This window comes from Natator depressus, chromosome 10 (assembly GCF_965152275.1).
Source record: "Natator depressus isolate rNatDep1 chromosome 10, rNatDep2.hap1, whole genome shotgun sequence".
Lineage (NCBI taxonomy): Eukaryota > Metazoa > Chordata > Testudines > Cheloniidae > Natator > Natator depressus.
In genome coordinates this window covers 64,303,647-64,319,722 of record NC_134243.1, presented here as the reverse complement: position 1 = coordinate 64,319,722, position 16,076 = coordinate 64,303,647, and the positions used below count along the sequence as shown (strand labels likewise).

Below are 16,076 nucleotides of genomic sequence, written 5' to 3'. Positions count from 1 at the left end.
GGGAAGCCGGTCCAGTCCGGTGCACCAGCTCTTCCCTCTGCTTGGTGAATATAGTTCAGATAAATTCATTCCATACTATTTCTGCAGAACATGTGCCTCATTTATTGTGAAGGTTGGATGGTGTATAGTAAATGAGACATATACATTCATTGAACATAAAAGACAAAAGGAAATATAGCTTTTCAGCTTTATTCACTGTGCACCATCCAGATTTTTAATCAAATAATCATGGACATATCCGTATATCACAGTTCAAGTAGTTCCACAAAATATATGATGACTTTAGATGATTTGGGCGTCTAGGAGTAAGTAAAAAGAAAAGGAGTACTTGTGGCACCTTAGAGACTAACCAATTTATTTGCGCATGAGCTTTCGTGAGCTACAACTCACTTCATCGGATGCATACTGTGGAAACTGCAGAAGACATTATATACACAGAGACCATGAAACAATACCTCTTCCCACCCCACTCTCCTGCTGGTAATAGCTTATCTAAAGTGATCATCAAGTTGGGCCATTTCCAGCACAAATCCAGGTTTTCTCACCCCCCCCCACCCCCATACACACACAAACTCACTCTCCTGCTGGTAATAGCCCATCCAAAGTGACCACTCTCTTTACAATGTGTATGATAATCAAGGAGGGCCATTTCCAGCACAAATCCAGGTTTTCTAACCCCCCCCCCCACACACACACACAAACTCACTCTCCTGCTGGCAATAGCTCATCCAAACTGACCACTCTCCTTACAATGTGTATGATAATCAAGGTGACCTTGATTATCATATACATTGTAAGGAGAGTGGTCAGTTTGGATGAGCTATTGCCAGCAGGAGAGTGAGTTTGTGTGTGTATGGGGGTGGGGGGGGAAGAAAACCTGGATTTGTGCTGTAAATGGCCCAACTTGATGATCACTTTAGATAAGCTATTACCAGCAGGAGAGTGGGGTGGGAAGAGGTATTGTTTCATGGTCTCTGTGTATATAATGTCTTCTGCAGTTTCCACAGTATGCATCCGATGAAGTGAGCTGTAGCTCACGAAAGCTCATGCACAAATAAATTGGTTAGTCTCTAAGGTGCCACAAGTACTCCTTTTCTTTTTGCGAATACAGACTAACACGGTTGTTACTCTGAAACCTAGGAGTAAGTAGTTTTTCTAGAGGTATCATAGTCTTTAGCTGTGCTTTGGCTGTACAGTTTCACAGCGGAACTGGACAAAACAGCATCAGCAACAAATGAGAGAGAGAATTTCAGTCAGTCCTAAGTTACAGAAAGGGGCTATCAGACCTCAGGTATCATAGTAACCATAGCCAACTTTCTTCTATTTTATTTTATTTTGCTTTATTTGATTGATTTTTTACACTTGTGTTTTTGTCTAATCATATTTTCCAGAGTCAAAATCAAATCTGCTTCTTCACTGATGGTTTCAAATGTTATAAGGGAAATTAAATCAACTGTTACCCTTATGAGTCCCATGCTACAAACAGTTATACACTTTACTCATCTGAATAGTCCCATTGAAGTCACTGAGAATACTCTTGTTAGTAAATTTACACACGTGTTTTCAGGATTAGGAGCTTAGAAATTCCATAAACCACCAAATTCTGTAATTTAGATGTATTTGTAAAGAGCACTAAACTCAGGCATGCGGCTTAAAATTTTTACTGTAGTTCTATGACTTCTTATTTTTGTTGACAATGATTTGTTTCCCAAAAGTGTATTATCACAGTACTATAGATGTTGGGCCTCAAGCACTGATTCCAATAGGAAGTAAGGCTGCTCATCACCTCACAGGAAGCACTTAACATCTTGCAGGATCTTGGCTTTTAAAAGTAATAATACAAATGCATTCCCCAAAGAGCATTTTCAAGTACTCCTTTATTTGTACTTTAAAAGTGAGTATAGTCTTTCACTTTTCAGTGAAAGATATTATAAAATATTCCCTTATTCTCTGACATTTCTGAAACCATGAAAACTTTCAGTCAGTCAACTGAAGGGATTTTTTTGGAGGGCTCAGGGAGAAGAGATACATCAGTGGGAGGGAGCTTTGGGTGTGCAAGAAATGTAGGTTTGATCCCTTGTGTTGTTTGATTACCCTCGGGCTCCTGGCCTTTAGATTGAAAATAAGACATTAAAGAGCTGGTTTGGGGGCACCTACACTTTCCTCCCGCTGTTTTAATTTCTTCAGTAATCACCAAAAAAGTTCTTTCTAGTTTATGATTTGTTTTACATATTTATGTACAGGTATTTGGACACATAGGACAGAATTTTGTGGGGCTGTTTTTACCTGGGCTGAACAGGTGATCTTTTGCTTCCAGCCATGTTTAGTAGATGACCACCTTTTGGGATAGGTCTCAGTTCCTTTAAGAGATTACTTAAATGTCACGGTAAACACCTTGAATCCAATTGCTCCCCTTCTCTCTCACAAAGGGAGTTAATAGGATGCTACTAACTCCATTTGAAACCAAAGTTACTCGCATCCTATAGGTAGAGAGAAGGGTGCCAGAATTATAGGCTGTACCTTTTACTGATGTGATCACAACTTGGGCTTGTCTTCACTACCGGGGAGATCAATGCTGCTGCAGTCAATACTGCAATCGATGGCAGAGCGCCCTCCGGTTTACTCCAGTACTCCAGCTCCGCGAGAAGAGTAAGGTAAGTTGACCGGAGAGTGTCTCCCATCGACACAGCACAGTGAAGACACCAGGGTAAATCGACCTAAGCTACGTCGACTCCAGCTACGTTATTCACGTAGCTGGAGTAGTGTAACTTAGGTTGACTTACCCTGATAATGAAGTCAATCTTGAAAATCTGTTAGGGTGAATTTTGAGAAAACAGCAGCAATTAGTCATAGTAAAAATGTCAAAAGTCATGGAATAATTGTAAAGATATAGAAAAGTTATGCTTTTGTTTTATATTAATCAAATTACTTATGTGAACTCAGGACCTTTAAAGTTACATTAAGTTCAGCTATTAAGTGTTTATTTGCTTGAGTACTCAGTCACCTTTCTTTGTTTCTTTCTTTGTTTCTTTCTTTCTAATCCCCTCATAAACCCACATACTTCCTGACTGTTTCATTAGCAAAGAGTGAAGATTGCAATGCACTCACCTGGTATAAATCAGCAAAGGTGTATTTATTTCAATGACACTATTATGATTCACTCCAGCTGGGGATCTGGCCCAGAATGTATGTATGTGTATGGGGGAGACAAGGGGAAAGGCAGCTCTGACGCATGCTCGTCCACTGGTATTGCAACAACTGCTCATAGCTAAAATAATGTATGGCAAGCCAAAAGGAGGGAGAAGTTAGGAAGCAGCTGCTCTTTGTAGAATGCTCCCATTGAAAAGTGGCATAACATTTTTTATTAAATTACACATGAATTAATTACTGAGCACATAAGCATCAACTTCAGCAGATCTGATGACACATGTTTCCAGCTGTCTGGAGCTTTCCTGGCTTCCCCTGATGCCTCAGAATTTCTTGCCACTACTGATTTCACTGCCATAGAGCTGGAACATAGTGAGGCTGCCATTGTATGGTGCCATCACTAACAGATGCATCAGCCCCCCTGACTACCAAGTGTGAAGCAGATTGTCAGAGCTGCACTCTGTCTCTGCAGCTTCCCGCCAGTACTCTGCACATTTACCCTGTCCTTCAAGCAGTGTTGTTGGAGCAGAGTATATCTTGAAAATATATTTCCCTTAGAAACATATTTAATATAAATGTTTCTTTAGCCCATCTACCAGTCCTCACAAGGGGGATTGCATTCTCTCTTGTCTCTACTGGTGAGGGGGCAGATGAAATGGGACTGAGAAGTAGTATCTATTCAACACTTTGAGATCTTCAGATAAGATACTAGCTTCTGATATTCCTTTGCTCACAGCGGTGTTGTAAGGAAAATCTCATTGTATGTGAAGTGCTCAGATACTATTCACAGATTTTAAGGCTAGAATTATATCATCTAGACTGAGCTTGTGTATAACACAGGCCAGAAAACTCACTCAGTTATCTTTGTACTGAGCCCAGCAATTTACGGTATGTTTCACTAAAGCCTATCTTCCAAAAAGGCATCCTGTCTTGTTCTGGAGACATCAAGAGATGGAAAATCCACCACTCCCAATGGTAGTTTGCTCCAGTGTGTCACCCTCACTGTTAAAAAATTGTCTCTTATTCCTCATTTGAATTTGTCTGGTTTTAACTTCCAGACCATGGTTCTTGTGCTTTTCTCCACTAGGTTAAAGAGCCCTTTCATATGTGCTATTTTCTCCCTGTGAAGGTACTTATTCACTGTAATCAAGATGATTATGAACACTGATGGAAAATCTATAAAATCAATGGATGGGAGCCTTTGTGTGAGTAAGGACTGCAGAATATGGCTTTAGAGGTTGAGTTTAAAACAAAATAGTAATATCTTATGTCTTCTGTTTCCCTATCACTTTCCCTTTTCAGTTCCCTTGGTTGTTCAGCAGCAATATCTAGGAGTGAGGGTAAAGTGTCAGTGCTTTTGCTGACCAGTGCACTAGTCTAGTGCTGTCACCCCGGAGGAGTGGTATAGCAGTTTGTTCAACTTTTTGCCTATACCTTGATGATTAGCTAACCAGTTTGCATAAAATCTTAACCAGCCTAAACCTTCTCCCAAAATTCTAAACTAAATCCTAAAGCATCATATTTTTTTTTAAAATGTAAATCTCTCTATTAAAATGCTTTCCTTGTTTTGACTGGAATTGGAAATACAGAAATACCATGAGAACCATCAGGAGAAACCAGGACGTGCTAGAAATCTCGCAAGAAAATCCCACAATATTTCCAGACCAATTTCCAGACAAGGGAAGTAGAGTGAATATGAATAAATTTCAATTAAGAATTCAGAGTGTTTGTTATGTAACCAGACTCAATCTCAGAGCCTTTTTTGATTTACCCCAATCCCTATCAGACACATTGCATGCTCATATATTCCTTCATTTGCACACAACCACAGTCTTTCACGCACAGACATTTCCTTACTCACAAATTCACTGGCCCAAATTCAACCTTGGTGTAAGCATGCCTACCTCCATTGAAGTGAATAAATCTCCACCTGCTTACATCAAGGTTAACATTAGCTCATTTGCTCTAACCTACATGTTACGTAACTCACAAACACATTCTTTGCATTCTTTGAGAGAGAATGCTTGGAAAAGACCATCACTCAAAAAAGACTGTGAAATTAAATCTTGTTCACGAGATCTGACCCGAATCTGCCATTTTCTCAAATTGAAGCAAAATAACAGCACCTTTACATTCCTTTGAAAATGTCAGCCTTAACTGATATTGTGTGGAATTTTCAAAAGTCAATTAGGACCAGATTTGTAAAGGTATTTAAACACCTAAAAATGCAGATTTTGAAAATCCCACTAGGCCCCAATGAGTGTCTATTTGCATCTTTAGGCACCTAAATACCTTTAAAATCTGGTGCTAGGGAATTAGGAGCACAAATCAAAGGTGTATCAAGCATTTTTCAAGAAAACTCACCATTAAGACAATTAAAATAAATCAAAATCATTAATAAAATCAATATGCCATAATACAGCCCTCTTAAATAAAGTGATTTGAAATTTACTTTAAAAGAGATTATTTCCATCTCTCCACAGACTAAGGAGGGCTCTAGTACTACACATAGTACAGACTAAGGAGGGCATTCCGTAGCCTTGAGGCTGCAGAAACAAAGATGTGGAAAATACCTGTGTTAGTCCTATCAACTATTAGCTCTAACAGTTCATTATCTTGGACCTCATAGCTCACATGTAATATATCTGAATACTATGACTATATACTATAAAGTATCCGCAACTAATCTGTTAAGGGATTTAAACTTAATCTATGGCCACACTGGCAGCCATATCATCAGGTAGGCGGAATCCCATGTGCCCATCCTTGACAATAAATGAGCCACTTTTTTAGTAATTTACAGTATAGTGCATTGATATAGTCACAAAGGCATCAAACTCTGTCACATCAGCTGTTGAGACAGAAGACTGGATTCTGCTTATATTCTTAAAAATGGTAAAAACCCTCCTATGACAACAGATAACACTGAATAGTGTACTAAGTACTATACAGCTTCAGATTGGGGAGCTTTGGGAATGCCCCTCTCCTCTCATTTCCTCCATGTCACAACTGGCACAATTCTTGTCTTGCCTTTAGCATCTATTGATGTCATGAGGTTTTAATGATCTCCACAAACTGGAGATCACTGTATAATCATGTATCATTGTATAATGTATAAGCAAACAAGTGTGTGCTGTGGTAGGGAGGCGGGGGGAGAGGTTGTACAGCCTTAATCCCACAGTGTTTTTGGATATATTCTGGTATTCACATGAGTTGCAAATGTTTCATTGCAGAAACACTTTTACGTAAATATAGTTGGATTTCTGCCTACTGAAACGATAGTTCATAACGTCAACAATCTGTAAGTCAAAAATTTTGGGGAACATATTTTATATGTAACCTCTAACATTTGTGTGTAATTTTACATGGCTGTATTTTTTATATACAGAAATTCAGACTTGTACACACAACCTGTATTTGCATCTGAAGTAAATGTTTTATTATTGCTATTATTGGTATTACAGTAGCACTGAAGAGTTTCAGTTAAAGATTTTTGGAATTAAGCCTACAAAAGGTACATACAGTACAACCTCAGAGTTACAAATACCTCGGGTATGGAGGTTGGTTGTAACTCTGAAATGTTCATAACACTGAACAAAATGTTACGGTTGTTCTTTTAAAAGTTTACAACTGAACATTGACTTAGTACAGCTTTGAAACTTTACCATGCAGAAGAAAAATGCTGCTTCCCCCCCCCCTTTTTTTTTTAGTAGTTTATGTTTCGTATAAGACAGTACTGTACTATATTTGCTTTTGGGGGGGGCGGGGTCTCTGCTGCTATCTGATTGAATACTTCTGGTTCCAAATGAGGTGTGTGGTTGACTGGTCAGTTCATAACTTTCGTGTTTGTAACTCTGAAGTTCTACTGTATATTGGTTATATTTTAGTGTGTTGGACTTTAAGTACCAAATCCTGGTCCAACTGAAATCACTTCACTTTAAGTGGGATTAGGATTTGGCCCATAAAGGGAAAATCCTCTTCCAAGTGCTCAGATCTGGGAAGTGAGAAGGTGATTATTTTCCCAAGGGCATAAGATAATACTGGAGATGCTCTGTAGAGGCATTAGTATGCCCTTTTTTTAGAGTGAATGGCGTGGTAGTAGGCCTGGAGAATATTCATATCGTAAACCCTCCAACCCAATCCATGTTCTTCTCTTGTCCTGCCCCCACTCACTCACTGCACACTGGATGCTTAGCCCCTCCATACCAGACCCTGAGTCCCATTTCTGTTTTTCACAGAGGGCCCTCACATCCCTCGAGGAGGTCTGTGATGCACTTCAGTGGGGCCAGGATTTCACCCTTTGAGTATATTACTCTCTTTAGACATGAGTGAGCTTCTCCTAACATGAGTCTTTCAATTCCTGAGCCATCTTTTCCTTGATGAAGATGAGTTCTCAGGATTAGAGAACTTTTCCACTAGTCAGTAACTTAACCCCTCCTCAGCTGTGCAATATATCATTATTTTAAAAAATAAAACCACTTAGAGTATTACAACTATAATGAGCCTGTGTAGCTGTATCAGGAGGCCATTTTTAATATGAGGATTTAGTATCAAAATTTTGAATATTATACTGAAATAAGAGAGGATGCTGTACTTCTGGAACAATTACATCTTTGTACAACTAATAAAAATTCTTTATAGTTGTCCAAATATGATGAATGCTAAGAGTTTAGCATTTTTATATATGGAATCTACTTCTTCTTCTACATATGTCAGAGAAATAAATACAGTTATGGACTCTCTCTGTGGGTGTACAATTCAGATTTATTTTGTTTAACATCAAGAATAGTCATGAGGTAAAAATGTTTTCTTCTGGGAAACAGGTCAAAGTAAACCTGACTGCATATTGCATACGGTACATATCAAATAGTCTATCCTAAATAGAGTATTCCTCAACATTGCACTCAGATAAGAAGGTAATGGGTGTCTTAAAAATACTTGGTGCAGAAGATCAGATAGATACGGTCAATATAAATAGGTATATGTTAACACAAGAGAGGTTATATTTAATGGGCTAATTGTGAATATAGTAAATTATATATTCCCATAAACTATTGATGACTCATATTTGATTAGCGCTAAAGGAACAATGGGGGAGTTAGTAAGTCAACAATAACTACAGAAATTAAATAATATATCAACATCTGATATTTTGTTTAGCTGATATGGAGATTTATATTTAAAAAGTACTTTAACAATTAACAACTTTAAGTATTGTAGTACTGTGATGTATCATGTCATCCTCAACTCAAGGGGAAAAAACCCACAGCACTGGAGCCATTTTTTAAAAAAAGAGCTATTTATGTTCATTGTTTATTTCTTGGATTTGGTTCATGTAGTGTTCTCTGGAATGCTGACATGACTGTACTGTTTGCTTTCTTTCATTCTTTTCATATTCTGTTTGACATTATTTCATAAAATTAACATTTTTAAGAGACATTACTTATTTACACATCTGGGCCAAACTCTGTTTCCATTTGTACTCATTGGAGTTTGGTATTAGCATTTGAGGGCAGAGGATCAAGCCTTCTTTTGAGAGTTGAATCAGGCACTGTGGGCAGGTAGAGCCCTGCAGGCCATCCTTAAAGGGTTTAGGACTATATTTTAAATTATTACCACTAATCATCATCATCTTTAGTAGCCTTCCCCCCAGACACACACATAAATATCTTTTAACTTTATCTAAAATCAAACTGAAATTGATTTAAAATGTATTTAATTCTTTTCTGAATTTCTCTAATATTTCAGGTAAATGTTGAAACCATGTGTTGATTATCCTCAAATCCTAACTTAAAATCTTGGGAGAAAACCCGGTAAATAGTAAAACTATTACTTTTATTTAGCTAGTCTGTAAACTCTTAGATTAGCGTATTAAAAATTTAAAATATACCCACACTCTTTGGTATGTTACACAAACATTTGTCTGAAGACTGAACATAAAAGCATTTATCTAGTCACTTACTCTAAATGGATGTAATGTTGCATAAGTAAATTTACATGACTAAAATTCTGAGAATAAAGGAGTTACAAATTACTTTGTATCCACTATAAATCCTATTGGAATTAGATTGCTATTTAACACATGGATTAGAAGAATACATACTAAGAAAACTGCACAAACAACCCTTATTGTTACATAGTAGCTATTTACAGATTTTCCTTCTACAATCATTGTACTGTAACTGGAGTTTCCACTGCTCGACGTTCATTATAATTCACAGATGCCCGCTACTTAGTATTGTAATAATGAAGCTTTTCCGTGTATCATTTGTTAAGAATTTTCGTGTTAGACAAGGTCACCCATTGTGTATTAAATGCACTTGCTGTAGTATCAGATTCATATTTTTAAATGCAGAGTGACAACTTTTGGCCTACTAAAGTCAAACAAACTATCACTGGTATTGTTTCATGCTTCTAACAGTATGCTTTTGAGAATTATTAAATTGAAGTCTTTACATGCAGTGATTTAGATTCTCTGGCTCCTTTGTGCCACTCCAACAGCACAAAGGGACTAGAAACTGTCCAGGTGTCCCCAGCAGTTTGAGGTGAACTGCAGCAGGCATGCAGCTGGCATAGCTGACTCCTACATTACCCTCTCTGAAACCACTAGCACAGAGGGCATATCAAGGTGTTGTCAGCTATCCGCAGTTGGCAGATGGCCTTTTGAGGATGAAAGCAAGGCAGGATAAATAAATCTATGCTGGGTCTGGAGCCAGCATAGAATCAGCCGCATGATCGGGAGCTGTAGCTTGCATCCCCACTTTGCCCAGCTGAGGAGAAGCTGGGCTCAGCTGAGAATATGGGCCTGTAACTGCATTGTGAAAATAACAGACTAAAATATTAAATATTTGGATAACCATATGAATGTTGTATTAAACTTCAGAATGAGATCACTAATGCATCATTTCACAATTCATGACCTCAAGCTCTTCAGGTTTCAGAGTAACAGCCGTGTTAGTCTGTATTCGCAAAAAGAAAAGGAGGACTTGTGGCACCTTAGAGACTTAGAGACTTAGTCTCTAAGGTGCCACAAGTCCTCCTTTTCTTCAAGCTCTTCAGTAATTACAGTGTCCAATTATGTGAAGGTAACAGTTCTGTATGTTGTCCTATATCTTTTGTATTGCGGAGGACACTCCTCCAAGGCTCAAAGTTCATGTAGTTGTTTGGGGAAATTATGCTTTTCCTGTGTAATTTGTGCAAAAAGGGTAATTGTAAATTCCTCTGATATGTGGATAGGGTTACCCCTAAATTGAAAGGGGATATAGTTAGTGAAAGTGAGCCAATAATATAAATTCATGAATAAAAAAATTGTTTTTGTTGTTGAAATATCAGGCATACAGTTTAATCTAGCCCCTAGGAAAATCTGTTTTGTGTAACTATGGAGACAATATGATCACTGGCCAGAGACCTGAGTTCTATTGCTTTATCGTGTTGCAGACTGTGTAACCTTGGCCAACTCACTTAGGCACTTTAAAAAATATTATCTTAAGTGATTTAGGAGCATAAGTTTCATTGACTTGCAGTTAGGCTTGGATAGTAAATCACATCTGAATATGGGTTTATGCTCCTAAGTAACTTAGATGCTTTTGAAAATGTACCCCTTAATACCTCCATACCTCAAAATTCTCAAAATTTAAAAAAAATAAAAAGGGGGTGGGGAAATGAGAGGTGGGAATGATACTTCTTCATATTTGTAAAATGCTTGGAGATCTAATCCTGAAATGTTCTATTCATGTTTATTAAAATTTTGCCAACGTTAGGGGGTCATATTGTCCCAGTGATAAAGTGTTTTTGAACAATTTCTCCAATGTGTCAGGAGAAGATATGCCTTCCTTCACAAAGTTATTTTCTACTTTAATTTTCTAGCCAATGGGACTACTCATGTGCTTGAAGTTAAAACACATACTTAAGTGCTTTGGCTGGATCAGGTCCAGACTGTTCACAGGTGATTACTAGATCAAGCCTTTCCCCCCACATATATCATAAGACATCTGGATAATTCTAGGATTGGGGCATGTAGTACCAATGTTACCTTTTTTGTTTAAACCAGCATCCTAGCCATTATGTACATTTCGTGTTTTCCCCCCTGTTCCTTTAGAATCTGGATAGAAGTGTAATTTCAGAAACTGTCACATTAAGTAGTTCATACTATACCCCCAAAATATAACAGAACAATACAATAGATTTATTCAAATTAAAGACAAAACAATAATTCAGTGCAAAATTTGTTAATTTACATAGTTCCCTTAATTCCTAGAAAAGTGTGGTAATTGTCAAATCTTTTTGCATTTGCCATTATACTCTCTAAACTGATGGCTACAACCGATATATTTCTCAAGTCACATAGAGAAGCAGCCAGAAAAATGAAGGCATGTCAGCTTGAGTCAAATATTTTCAATCAAGTAGTCTGTGCATCAGTATATTAATTTGGACATTCAAGTGTCTACACTTTAATTCCAAAATGTAATTGCTATGTTGATATGTTTACTAGATAGATGAATTGACACTTTGGAATAGTGTTCTTGCAATCATATATTTTGACATAAGTCTTAAGAAATAAATTTGATTGTTTTCCCTTTCTCAAATGCCTAGATATAGTACTTCATATTTTGACATATGAAGACGAGAAAAGTGTGGGTATATTGTGTGACAGGAATAAGAACAAACCTGCTAACTTTCAGATTTTGTGAGGCTTTTTATGACTTTCTGACATACTGGTTAAGAAACTCTTCTTGCTCGTTTTTCTGTTCTCTCTTTGGATCTAATGCCATTTATGGAAAGGAGGGGAATGACTGGCTCATTGCCTAAAACAGAGTAGGCAGGTTTATACACAGAAATTTTGTCATTATATTTGTGGCTTTCCCAAGAAATTTAATATTGAATATAAATATATTATTATTAGTTAGTAAATGTCAGCAAGATGTATCAAATACAATACAAACCTGTACTGATTGATCACAATTTACTGAAGTAAACAAAATGTCTCGAAGCCAAATTTTGTGAAGACAGATGGAGATGCTTTGTGGAATAGAAGTTGGAAAGTTATTATTTACTTGGAAAAATAATGCAAAGAGCCAATCATCCATTACAAATCATTGAGAACAGAGTCAAATTTTATCCACAGCTTTTTGCTTTTAATTCTCAAGGTGTCCTCTAGATCATTTAAATTGCTTAGTGCAATTTTAGGAATATACTAATGCTGTAAGTGCAGCAGCCATTATATGGCATGCTCGGCAATAGCTTGGATATATTAGACATTACAACCTGTTTTGGGGGGGAGGTTTGGGGGGGTTATTTGGGGGATCCTTAATTTCTATTAGGACTACTATTAGAAAAATGTAAAAGGCTTCATGTAAAAGGGTGGCCTGCCCCTTTAAGGGCCAGAAGGCCTTGGGTTAGTCAGCCCTGTTGAACTGTTCAGTTAGTTGTACCCTGCTACACCTATGCAGAGTGTGGGACTTAAAAGGAGGAAGAGGAACCAGGTAGGACGTTCTAGGGACATGCTACTAGAGTCCCCTGGAGGCTTGGGGAAAGAGCTGGCATGTGTGTGTTCTGTAGCTAGCACAGAGGTGGGAGTTAAGCCAAAGAGGAGAAAAAGCCCTAAGGATTAACAAGTTAGGGGGAAGCTAGCCTCCAGAGGAGCAAGTTGTGGCAGATTAGATCTTAGATTGTAAGAACAAAAAGAAAAGGAGGACTTGTGGCACCTTAGAGACTAATCAATTTATTTGAGCATAAGCTTTCATGAGCTACAGCTCACTTCATCGGATGCATACTGTGGAAAGTACAGAAGATCTTTTTATACACACAAAGCATGAAAAAATACCTCCCCCCACCCCACTCTCCTGCTGGTAATAGCTTATCTAAAGAGACCACTCTCCTTACAATGTGTATGATAATCAAGGTGGGCCATTTCCAGCACAAATCCAGGGTTTAACAAGAACGTCTGGGGGGGGGGGGTAGGAAAAAACAAGGGGAAATAGGTTACCTTGCATAATGACTTAGCCTGAAACCAGTCTGTAAGAAGAGTGGGAAAAGGACTCTGTAGAGCCTGAGTAGTAGTGAACTGTCTGAAAAGGGCTACTTGAAACTTTAGAGACAGCCTGGGTGGGGCAGAATGCCCTGGCTGGGGAGGAGAGCAGACAGGCTATCTCCAATATGAGGTGAGAAGACAGGCCTGATCTAGGAACTGGTTAAGCACTAAGACCTGCTGGAGGCCCTTGGTAAGAGAACAGACCTGATCTGGATGTTTGGGTTGATTGCAACACAGGTGCTGCCAGACAGACAGGGAGACAGGCTATTGCTGCTGGGAGTCTGCTTATAAAGAAGGGGACTGAAGCCAAGCTCCTTGGAGGCTGTAAGTTCTTTTATTTTGATGCTTTTGTCCTTTTTGAACCCAGAAGGAGTTGAATATCTTAAAGTGGCTTGGCTTAAGACTGTTGTGGGGAAACTGATGAAGCACTGCAATGTTGGGCCTTGCTGCAAAGGGACACTCGAAGAGGGTGAGTCTTGTAACACTTTGTCTTGGTGGAGGATGGCTTTTGTAATTTGCTAGTTTAGGAGTGGCTCTATGAAGTTGCACAAAACTTGGTTGTTTGATTTTATTTATTTTTTTTTTTTTTGGTAGCTAATCGTAAAATACCTAGGTGCATGGGACCCATTTACTTGTCATAGATACACTTGATCTGTTGCCAAAGGTTGTTTCAGTGGTCAGTAAAGTAAGCATTAGGAGGGCTCCAAAGAGGTGAAATTCATTTCAGCTATGAAGTCCAAGCAATCACAGATGCATGGTCCTTCCTCATTATCACACTCCCCACCAAACTATTAGGCCACTGTGAAGACCCGACCTGCAGCCCTGGTGGCTGAAGCTGCATTTCTGAAATGCTATTCTCTAGCACTGGTGGCACCGCCTACATGTGAAGCCTAAATGTTGTGGAGGGTCTTGCATTTGACTTTCTCACCAGACTGAATTTTGCCTTTGCTCATAAGGTGGACCTTAGAAGCGAACCACTCTGCTATAAAACATAGCCAGTGGATAATATATAGTAACAAACATTATTTGCCAAACTACACACAGCTGCTGCCTCTAAATCAACCTAAGCCCCACCAATAAACCATAGAGATTCAACCACTCAAAAATGGCCTGGAGTGAGTTTTCTCTATATGACAGGTTTCAGAGTAGCAGCCGTGTTAGGGTATGTCTACACTATGAAATTAGGTCGAATTTATAGAAGTCAGTTTTTTAGAAATCGGTTTTATATAGTCAAGTGTGTGTGTCCCCACAGAAAATGCTCTAAGTGCATTAACTCGGCGGAGTGCTTCCACAGTACCGAGGCAAGCGTGGACTTCCGGAGTGTTGCACTGTGGGTAGCTATCCCACAGTTCCCGCAATCTCCGGAAATGAGATTCAAAAGTTCGCGGTTCTTTTCCTGTCTACCTGGCCAGTGCATCTGAGTTGAGAGCGCTGTCCAGAGCGGTCACAATAGAGCACTCTGGGATAGCTCCCGGAGGCCAATACCATCGAATTGTGTCCACAGTACTCCAAATTCGACCCGGCAAGGCCGATTTAAGCGCTAATCCACTTGTCAGGGGTGGAGTAAGGAAATCGATTTTAAGAGCCCTTTAAGTCAAAAAAAAAAAAAAAAAAGGGCTTCATCGTGTGGACAGGTGCAGGTTTACATCGATTTAACGCTGCTAAATTTGACCTAAAGTCCTAGTGTAGACCAGAGCTTAGTCTGTATTCGCAAAAAGAAAAGGAGTACTTGTGGCACCTTAGAGACTAACAAATTTATCTGCGCATAAGCTTTTGTGAGCTACAGCTCGCTTCATCCGATGAATGCATCCGATGAAGTGAGCTGTAGCTCACTGAAGCTTATGCTCAAATAAATTTGTTAGTCTCTAAGGTGCCACAAGTACTCCTTTTCTTTTTTCTCTATATATCGTCTAGTGTGCTGTGTGTCAATTGCTGGGTTGTTCTGTGAATAGTGCAAGCAACTGTGACGGGAGGAAGCAAGTGTGGGGTTGGAGTAACTTGGCTAGCAGAAGTGACAAGTCAGTACTGTCAGTATCATGTTCACTCTGTGGGGTTCAGTTTTCGCTTTCACCCTCCTTCAGAGCTCCTGTCAGAGGGTGCGGCTTTTGTTTCCACCAGGTCTTTATGGCAGAAGCTGCAGTAGGGAGGAACTGAATTAATGCCTCCCTTTGGCTATCCTGCCCTCCTCTGAAGCCAGTATCGCCTTTTTTTTTTTTTCTTTTTTTCTTAATTTTTTTTTTTTGGCCCGCCATCTTATCACCCTGTGGATCAGCTAAAAAGCCTGTGTATTGGCTTATTCTGTCGGATGCCAATGTAAAACAGAGAAATATTTAACCTAATATGTCAGATATTACCTCTGAGTTTGTCAACCATGCGAAGGAAAGACACACAATCTCATAAGTATTATACCAGTTTTAAAGATTATTGTAACACAATACTTAGGGATACATTTTCAAAGATAGTGCTGATTCTTCCACACAACTGATATGCACATAAAGTTCCACATTTGCCCATTCATCATTTATAACTGTGAACACAAGGAGGCAATTTAGGGCTCAATGATCCTATTTTTCCCATGAGCAGCTGTAGGCTTTACAAGCACTAGAGATGCATATGTAAATTTGGCAGGTGCAACATTTGAAAATTTGTTCCTAGGATTTCAACCCTAGATAACAAATTGCATAGATAACAGATTCCCAGTAATCAGTGGTAATACTATTGATTTACACACAGACAGGACTGTACACAGCCACTTAAATATTTAAATGTCAAATTTTAAAAATTGGAATCAATTCACTATTCTAAAATTGCTAGATTACTAGTGCAAACTCAATTCCCATTAGTTGTAGTTTTTGAGAACATTGCCTTATAATTTATAAATGTGTCTTGCATGCAGTTC

General features: G+C 38.6%; 2 protein-coding genes across 6 annotated transcripts in view; one reads left to right on the top strand and one right to left on the bottom strand.

The window, feature by feature from the left end:
• The window catches only part of FAM227B (family with sequence similarity 227 member B), a 174,035-nt gene that overhangs the window by 80,099 nt on the left and 77,860 nt on the right, over positions 1-16,076 (top strand). For 2 of the 4 annotated variants that reach the window (XM_074966382.1, XM_074966383.1), the window contains exon 12: positions 13,415-13,501. The exons of the other annotated variants lie outside the window; for them this stretch is intronic. In XM_074966382.1, coding sequence (XP_074822483.1) covers positions 13,415-13,501 — 87 coding nt within the window. The remainder of the gene's footprint in view (positions 1-13,414; positions 13,502-16,076) is intronic. 4 annotated transcript variants of the gene reach the window in all.
• Positions 1-16,076, bottom strand: part of FGF7 (fibroblast growth factor 7) — a 60,153-nt gene that overhangs the window by 31,611 nt on the left and 12,466 nt on the right. The window lies entirely within an intron of this gene.